The 9,980-nt window shown below is 35.7% G+C and overlaps 1 protein-coding gene across 1 annotated transcript; it reads left to right on the forward strand.

Annotated features, from left to right (window-relative positions):
* The first annotated feature begins 682 nt into the window (after positions 1-682).
* LOC145555877 (transcription initiation factor TFIID subunit 8-like) lies at positions 683-2,405 on the forward strand. The gene has a single exon (XM_081617590.1). It carries the CDS (start codon positions 987-989, stop codon positions 2,148-2,150), a length of 1,164 nt encoding a protein of 387 aa, XP_081473716.1. The 5' UTR covers positions 683-986; the 3' UTR covers positions 2,151-2,405.
* Positions 2,406-9,980: the final 7,575 nt, after the last annotated feature.

Below are 9,980 nucleotides of genomic sequence, written 5' to 3' on the forward strand. Positions count from 1 at the left end.
GCAAAACTTCTTTATTTGATAAGGACTAACTATTATTTTATTATTTCTTTCTCCTACAAACCCCACATACACTACTATTTTTTTTTTATATAATTATTTTGTGTTTTCTATTAAGTATTAACATTAAACTTAACTCCACTTATAGTACTTTATATTATAAAATAGCCGCGTTTCTGGTGCGGCAGGGTGTCAAATCAGCAAATGACAAAGTCATCAACCCCACCAACCTAGTAACCCCTGACCGGACCAAGTAACCCCCTAGTAACCCCTTAAGTAACCCCTTCGACTTAGTAACCCCTGACCGGACCAAGTAACCCCTCAACTAACCCCTCCGACTTAGTAACTATAAGCAAACTAAATATACCTTATGAATTAGGAATTATGATATTTTCTTTCCACTTTGGCAATTGTATTTCATAAATGAAATATTTCTGAATATGTTTTATATACTTTATGTAGTATTTTGTAATATTATTATAAAAAAATATTTAAAATCGTGCATTGTACAGGATTTTAATGTAGTTACATTATAAAAAAGACAATGATCAATGGAAAAATTTAAATGTGTCAACTATTTAGGAATAGAGAAGTTATTAATAAAAAAAGGGGAAGTTGAATAACACTTGTTATGTTTTATGCATGCTTGATTACGATTTGCGAGCCTATAAAAAAAGCTTCAAAAAAATCGAAATTACTCGCCATTTCCCCCTCGCTCTCAATTTTATATTCTTGCTCGATCTTAGTTTAGGGGGTTCTGCTAGGGCTTTTTACACTCCAGTTTTCTTCAAATCCATCACATTCTCCTGCTAATCACACTCAAATTCATCGATTTCACCTTCCCAATCGCTTCAAAACCCTAGAATTTCCTTCAAGATTGTCGAAACTCTTTGATTTAATCGTCAAAGATGCTCCAAAAAGGTTCCAAATTCTCGAGATGAATTCGAATTTAAGATTGTAAATGTTGATATGAATGAGTTGCTGTTGAAATGAGCGATGGAGGTAAAGAAATTGGAAAAGAATTTGAGCAGCAGAGCACAAGAAAACCAGCAGGAAACGAAGATTTTGTGCGAACGATTGCGAAGATTGCGGTAGCTCAGCTTTGCGAGAATGAAGGGTTTCATGGTTTTCAGCACTCGGCGCTCGAAGCGTTCGCCGATGTTGCGGTGCGTTACATGAAGGAGCTTGGTAAGACTTCGAATCATTATGCTAATCAAGGTGGTAGGTCTGAATGTAATGTATTTGATGTGATTCGAGGGTTAGAGGATTTGGGTTCGATTCAGGGGTTTCCGGGTGCTTCAGATGTTCATCGTTCGCTTGCGAAATCGGGTATAGTTCGAGAGATTAGTCAGTATGTAGGATTAGTTGAGGGAATTCCATTTGTGTTTTCACTACCTAGGTTTCCAGTTTCAAGGGAGAGGAGGAATCCTCCTTCTAGTTTTTTGCAGATGGGGAAGGATCCTCCTGAGCATATTCCGCCGTGGTTGCCTGCGTTTCCGTTTTCGGAACCACGAGGAGAGTCGCCGGGGTTGGGAGAGGGAGAGACTGATGGACATAGCAAAGAGATTGCGCAGGAAGAAGCGCGTAAGAAGGAAGAAGCTGAATTGATGAATATACAGCAGCAGCAGCAGCAGCAAGAACAGGAAAAGCAGCAGCAGCAAGAAAAGGAAAATCAGCAGCAGCAAGAACAGGAACAGCAGCAGCTGCTGCAGCAGGAACAGCAGCAGCAGCAATTGGCTGATAATAATGGCTCTGAAGCAGTTTTAACGAACCCGTATTTGATTCCTCCTTTTGCTTATGGGGAGAAGGCAGTATCTTCGGTTGAATTCCCTTCAAGGCATTGGGACGGAATTCATCATGTAAATGTGATGGATACATATGCCCCAATTGCTGAAACCGCACGAAATGAGGTTTCTGAGATTAAGGAGATGGATAAACAAGTCAGTTTGGATGAGAGACCAACTGTGCGGCTTAAGTTCAGTAGTGGAAGGAAGTCTTTGCGTACGAGTAAGAATGTAGTTGCTCAAACTAAAGGTGGTGAGAAGATTTCTGTTTTATTTGAGCGGGATGATGAGAATGACGAAAAGAAAAGAAGGGCTGAGCAAATTTTGAAGGATGCAATGGAGACACCGTTGGATACGACTGAGTTGTAAATTAGGTTCGTTCGTTCGTCAGACATTGTATACTTTTTCCTAGGAAACTAGCAGCTAGAGCTGGTCTCAAAGAGATATTCTTGTTTGCTGATGATAGTTGGACTCTTAGGGATGGCTTATCCACAAGTTGTGGAGGTATGTATGTGTTAGCTGTTCTTGTAATCTGTTGTCCGTTCTTTGATTCTTTTCTGATTGAAATTCATGTTCTTTTATGACAAGTACTTGGAAAATACACATGTGTACCTTAGTGTCTTATTTTCTTGTAATTGGATACACTGATTTAGCTTAAATCTTATCTTCATTAATTCGACAAAAAAAGAGTCATGGCTTCTTTATAAGTGTATACTGATTCAAAGTTGTTGAAAGATAAATTGGTCTGATTGTTCATCGATCCATGCTACCTTAGCTAGAATGCCAACATTGTGCTTTTTGAATAACTGAAAAATATGCAATGTGTATAATCCATTAAGATGTGATTTAGATGATACTGGACAGTTTCAGAATGAAGTACTTGGTGTTTTTTAGTTCTGATTTGCTGAGTTTGTGAAGGCAAGAGTCATTATTTAGTTTAGTTTTATCTTTTGGGATCAAGAGGATAAAAAGAAGGTTACAGAGCAACATTCTAGTTTACTCAAGTCTTTACTTTTTAAATTTGAAATTGGATGGGCTAATCATTTTGACATAGCTCTTGATAGTGTATAACGTGCTTCTCTTTGTTGATGCATATAAGAGACCTCCAGCAACTGGAATATAATTGTGCTGCAAGAACATATTTGAAAGTACCTTGACTTGGAATCCTGCTTTATTCCTGCAATGTTGGGCTCATATATTGACTTGTTTAAGAATTATATATATCATGAGCAATGAAAGCTATGGAAATGTGGTCATGTATATCCAAAAAGAGATTATTTATTTGTCGATAAGGGTTTGCAATTTTGCATGGCTGAGTGCCTGTGTCCAACTTACACATCTTCGCTGCTCTGATTCATGTTGCATTTAGGTCATTCTGACTTTCAGTCACAGTAGTCATCGGTTATTGTTTACGTTTCTTATATTGCTTATTTACTATCCTCTATATATATTATGCTTTTTCAATCACTAATATCATAAAACCTCCCCATCTTTTGAAGGAAGAGTCTAGATAAAGGATATGTACTCCCTTCGCCCCTTAAAAATTGGTCCATTTGACTTTTAATGGTCTCTGAAACAAATCTTAAATCATCATCTCCATTTTTGTATAAAAAGTTGATATTTTATATATATACTTGCTTTGCTCTTTTAATAGGTGCACTTTTAACACGATCTAAGCACTTCTCTTTAATCACATATTGTGATTATTTTGGTAGGGACAATGTAGTTATGTAGACTCTTGTTGGATCTTTCTTGATATGTACTTTCATGGTATCAACTTTGTATAGTTTTTATTGCTATATAATTAAAGACATATAAGGTTTAAATTGTGCTTTGGGAAGCGTAATCATGTTGCAATTTTGAACGGAAGTATATTGAAAAGAACCCAACAATTTCTCGGATGACATTTTTATTTTGACGGGCTCGGATGACATTTTTATTTCTTATAATTTAATGAGATGAAGGTCAAAGTAAAGTTAGACCTAAATATATACCATCAACATGTTCATGAGCAATCTCTTGGACACTTAGGGTGTATGATTTAGCTGATACGGATCTATTAATAATACTTTGGTTGACATTGCCATAGAAGATTGAACTTAAGAAGTTGACCTACATAATGTTTTCTCTTGACGTTATCGGAACAAAATGTGAAACTAATGTTTTAATAAAAAAACTATTTACTGGTTTTATTACTACATTGCCATTGTTGAAAGTATGCTCTGTAAACCTAATACTACATTGCCATTGTTGAAAGTATGCTCTGTAAACCTATAATTACGATATTCATGCTTACTCTTTTTTTATTTCAACATGAAGTAATAAGTTAACTTGACTAGATAGCTATATAATCTGTGGTTTGAAGTTTTGAAATACCATATTATTGCTAGCTATATAGGTGGCTTGCCTTCACAATTAAAAGCTCCTTCCTGAAACCCGAGGCGCTTGTTCATTGAAGCTGTGGTTCCCTACCTTGGCGGAACTTATAGTATGTTTTTTTTATGGACACTATACTCTATTAAAAGACATGGGGATGCTTGATATGATTAATAGTGCTACAAAAAGACAATAGTATGTGGGTACTAGTGTTGAATGACTAATAACCAAGCAGACACATGTACGATTGTCATAGTTTCCATTTCATCAAAACATGGTTATTGACTGCGCCCCTAATGTGGAAGAGGTCATGGATCTTCTCTCATATATGCATCCTTGAAGTACTGAAATACATCAAGAATTTCTTTTTAAGTGCCTATTTATGTATTAATGTACAACCAATACTATTTCTGCATTTTTAATTATGATGTTAGATTTATGACTTGTGTTATTCAGGCTTGGTACTCATGTCCAATGTGGTTTTTTCTATTTGTTCAACTTTATTAATATCTGAAAGTATTCCATGTTTTTGACCCAAAATGAAGTGTCAAAGTGTCCATAACCATGTTTGAGGGTTGAGGTATTGTCACACGGTTACTTGAGCCCTTGAGGTGAGTAGAAGAGGCTGAGTAACCTAGCTCATGACATGGAAGCTCAAATTGTTTTTAGGTGGTAATGTTAAACCAATATGGTTTCATATTTTTTATATGTATTTGTCGTTTAAGAGTTTTCTACTAGTTATTTTAGTTAGGGACAAGAATGTGTACATTTGATCTATTCAAATGTGTAACTTTTTGTGCAAATCGAGAGACTTTGTAGGCAAGTGATGCCAAAATACCATGTCCAATCATTTACTACAGTGAAGTAGATAAAGACATTGAATTATGGCCCCCTTGAAGGTCTGGTAATAGAAAGGAAACTCTTTGATAATCAATGAGGAAGTTGGAGCATCATAATAAAAGATTCCAAGAGAAGGGGTAGTTGTTAGAGTACCATCACTGGCCAAAATTTGAAGAGGCATGACTTGGCTTAACCTAGATTATGTCGTGGAGAAGATTCTGGGGCATATAAGGATCCTTGCATATTCCATCCTGCAGGTCCTTTTTCTTATTGCCATCTTAGTGGTGAGCCATTTGCATATTTTTGCCTCCCTTGTTGTATTTGTGTTCATATTGCATGTCACTTTCCTATTTCTTCTCCCTTGTTAAATGTTTTATTCAGGGTTAATGTAGAAGCAATTTCTTTTCTTTTTTTCAAGTGGCAAACCTGTTACATTTAGACCGTGCTTTGCCATTCAAAAGGAGCTCTGCTGCTTCTGTTGCGGTTGTCGTCTCCAGCATCCAGGATTATGTGAGGTTTGATTGCCTGGTTAGTGTTTTTAATATGGCTGTCCTATTTTGCTTGTTGGCCATTGCAATTAATATCAGCAAGTTTGATCAAATATTACCCGTTTCTAGATGAGTTTATTTGTCCATATGCTAGCGTGCATTACAGAAAAGACAACTTTTTATTATCTTGAATCTTGCTGGATCATTGATTGCTAGCCTTTCCAGATATTTGTTTACGCTGCGTTAAAATTTTAGCTTATTTTAAAAAGTTTGCTGTGATTGATATTTGCTATAGGACATAGTAAATGTTCACTATCACCAATTTTTTTGTTTTATTTAATAAGTATTGTTCAGTTGTTCACTATCACACTTGCCCTAATTTTGTAAGTTGATTGTTTATTTGTTGATGCTGTCCTATTTTTGTTAAACTTTCATTTTGTGGTTTTCCCCCCTCTTTATTACATTTGTCTATCATTGATGCTGATTTTGTGGATAACGTCATTGTATACTTTTGTGGAATAACTAGATTATGGGCCTAGGCGATGCCCCGGGTCATTGTATGAATAACTTTTTTACTCTTATGCATGAATGTCATGATCTAATCCAATTTTTTCATTCAATATTAATTTTATTGTTTTAAAATTTAGTGAGGACCGAGGATAATATGCAATGTGGCTTACTTAGTGCTTACGCCTTTAGTGTGTTTTTTTTTTTTTTTTGAAAGGATAACATGTAACATACCATAGTTTAATGGTTAAGACTATAATGTTAAAATTAATGTCTCCTTAGTAATTACTACGGGATATTACTGAGTGTTGCTTGGCTTGCTTCCTCTGTGCTGTAGTGTGTCCGTCTTTGGTATGCTATCAATATAGTTGTATAACCAGCTGTGACAATATTGTTTTGAGATGTTTCTTGGGGGTGATATGTCCATATTCTAGGGTTTCCGCTAATGGAAAACACTATATTCTGTCAAAAAAACTAGCAGTAAATATTTTAATTTCAGTCTGAGGTTTAGATGCAAACAAATTGGTTGTAAAATTTGTGTACAGATCTGATGGGCAATCTTGCATTTCTTGTTAGATAAAAATGATCATTTGTACAAAGATGATAACCTACTGTGGTGTAACTGCTGCTTATCATACAAATCCCCAGGGCAAGAATGAAGGAAAAATCAGGTGGTTTCATATAACAATTCTAATTTCTACAAAAACCTGCATTCTCGACCCATTCAATTAAGTGCCACATTCCTTCTCTGAAATCTAACCAAATTAATTTGTCGTGTAAGCTAGATTTCTATTAGGCTCTTGATCGTACCTTATGTTCCTTGAACTCAGGATTTCCATGTCCAACATGTGTCCAAGCGTCCGACTCGGCTAATTTTTGACAAAATTCCATGATTTTGAACTAAAAGTGAAGTGTCCAAGTGGCATACCCATGTTCGAGTGTCAATTGAAGAGTCTTAACATAGATCGTACCCTTAGGAATGTCTGATATAAATAGTCAAATACTCAGAGCATGCAATTTTCTTACCCATAAGGAACCAGATTCATTTTTATTTGTTCCAAAATTGTAGTTCTTATTGATTTATTTGTTTGTTGGGTGTGGATTGTTCCTACAAGTTCTTCCCCTTGATGTTCCTTTCCAGTGCAGTTTTGCTTGGTATCTATTATTGAGAGATCCTCTCAAAAATAACTTGTAGTATTGGAATTAAAGCTTTGTCAATAGTGATACCCATGCAGATTAACATTGATAAGAAACACTTTTCATCTTGCCCATTTGGTTTGTATTAATGCTCACTATCCCAGGTATAGTGGCTTCAAAGCTAGAAAAATCAAATGGGACTTGCCAAAGGCTAACAAATTTCTAATTATTTTGTTAAGGGTTTTCATTAGTTTATGTGGGAAGTGAGTTGTCCCATGGAGTACTTGTTGTTAGGCGGTTGTCCCATGGAGTACTTGTTGTTAGGCAGTTACCCTGATGGAATGATATGTGAAGATCAAGGCAAGGTGCCTGATATATGTTAATGAAACTGAGATTTTGTAGAGGAATATCAGTGCCCTAGGATGGTGGAGCAAGAAGATCTTTTTTCAAGACATAGGCATCTTTGGCATCAGGAGGTATTGTATGTTTTCATGTACTTGGGTGATTTTAAGTTAAAAGATTGGTCCAAAGGTTTGCTTTGGCATGACAAATGGTGTAAGGATAAATCTCTACGAGAATTTTCCAAAGTTGTATAGATTGCTTTAGGGCGGCTACCATTTTAGTAGTATTTCTATAGATTGGAAATTATAATAACATTTTATCTTACTTTATCGAGACTTCCTAATGGTTAGATTTGGTCTTTTGGTTTTTTGTATTCTATCTTGAAAAGTTTGGGTAGGATAGATGATATGTTTCTGGTTAAAGCTATATAATTTCATTGACAGAAATTTTTGTCTGATGTCTTCTGCTCTTTTGATATATGGATGACAGAATCTCCTCTTTTTTTTTATCTGTTTATTTATTTATTTTTTTAACAGCAGTAGTTGTCTAAAAGAAGTTTGCAACTATCCTTGACACTTTGTTTTTATGAGGAATACTTTCATTACATGCTTATGTAGTTTAATCTTTTTGGAGGAAGGCTCTGTTAATCATCTTTTACTCTCTCGTCCTTAGTTTCTTCTCTTTGGCACTTACTAGTAGCCTTGTTTGGGATGGGCTTGGCCCAACTTTGTTCTGTGAGTTATGTCCTTGTGACTTGGAAACAAAAGGATGAAGGAAGGTTTACTTACTAGTATGGAAAATGGTTCCGTTGGCATTATGGTATTGCAATTGGAAAGAAAGTATAATGAAATTTTGAGGGGTATAGCTTTCCCTAGCTGAGATTTCAAGTTTCTAATCTAGAGGCTTTTGTAAGTATTAGGTTTTAATGCGATACATGACTTTCTGTATTTTGTAATTAATAACTTGCTAAATGATAGCTTTAGGAAAAAGTATACTGTGTTGTAAGGCCGGGATATGAAGTGAAAGTAAAAGCTTTCTTGACTTAAGGTTATGAGAAGTTTAAGACTCTTGTCCCATCAATTTTGTCCTCCTTTGCTGGTTTCCATTCTGTTATTTACTTCAGTTGATAAATGCAAAATGAAGTGTTGAAGTGTCTGTACCCCTGCCCTTGTCCTTGTAGGAGTGTTGAGGTTCTGACACAAGCACTGAGGTAAATTGAAGAGGCCAGGTTACATGAGAAACTGTTATCTGTTTAGTTTTATCAACATTATCATGAAAGCTGAGGTATCAATTGCCGACTGTTTTTAAACCTGCTAGGCCACTTTACCTTATGTAGCAGAGTACATTTTTATCGTCGAATAATCCAGTCCATGGCAAGGGACAATCCTCAATTCCCCAACCCTTACTGATTTGACTTTGGATATGGTCTCATTAGTGTTTGTGTCTGTAATCTGTTTTTAGAAGTGATATGAAGTGATAATAAGAGCTATTTCTTGACTTTGGGTTTTCAGAAGTTTATGACTCCTATCATTCAATGCTTAATTTGAAAGGCCCTGATATGCAATGAAAGTAAAAGCTATATCTTGACTTTAGGCTATGTGAAGTTTAAGACTCCTGTCCCATCAAATTTGTTTACCTTTGCTGTTTTTCATTCTGCTATTCCCTTCAGTTGTTTTATGCATGACTGATTTATCTTCTCATTAGTTTATCCACACTTCATCTTTCCTTAAAAACTATGATGAGTAAAATGCTACGTCCAATTGTAGGAAGAAGGAAATCCCATAAAGTTGAATGTAGTAAGCTTCAAAAACTTTCTCCCTGGAAATGTGTTTATAGTGACATTGCTTTGGGCTGTGTGACTTAAAGTTGTTTCCTTGTCTGCCAATTTTTGGCTTGTATTTGATTAATGTGAATGACTATAGAATACCTGTCTCCTTTCCTGTATTTTTGTTTTTTTTTTTTTTGCCTTCCTAAAAGCAGAAGCTGCTGAATCATTTGATGGTTGATGGTCAAAGAGTTGGGTTGTTTTATTTCATTTTGCTTTATCTTGGTATTAATCTGCTTACATGCTCATTATGAGTGTCTCATTTATGTTTTGCTGTGCAGTCTATGAAAACTTGCTGCAACTAGTGGCACTTGATAACACTTGTAAACTCGTAGGTGATACAATGGTTTCTCTGTTGAGATTAGTTGCTGTACATGGGCGTGTTGCCTGATAATAAGTATGTGAACATTGCACTCGCACATGGAGTTTTAAGTGACTGTTCACTCTTTTGGGACTGCGTTGATGATTTCGGGCCCTTCGCAGGTTTGTAGTAGTTTTACTCCAGTTGCTTGTTGCTGCTGCAACTGATTTTGCTTGCATTTCGAATTCCATTTGGAACTACATTCCACACGATTGTTTTCTATCTTCTTCTAATGTAAAAACAAGGTGATAATTTCGCTCTCGTTTTGAGAACTGTAGGGTCTAGAATAACCCATACAATTTGTGGAAGATACATCAAATAAG

The sequence above is a fragment of the Chenopodium album genome, chromosome 8 (genome assembly GCF_948465745.1).
Source record: "Chenopodium album chromosome 8, dcCheAlbu1.1, whole genome shotgun sequence".
In the NCBI taxonomy this organism is placed as follows: domain Eukaryota; kingdom Viridiplantae; phylum Streptophyta; class Magnoliopsida; order Caryophyllales; family Amaranthaceae; genus Chenopodium; species Chenopodium album.

Excerpts from the sequence above, each read along its gene's own strand:
- LOC145555877 (XM_081617590.1), top strand. The coding sequence starts at position 987 with ATGAGCGATGGAGGTAAAGAAATTGGAAAAGAATTTGAGCAGCAGAGC.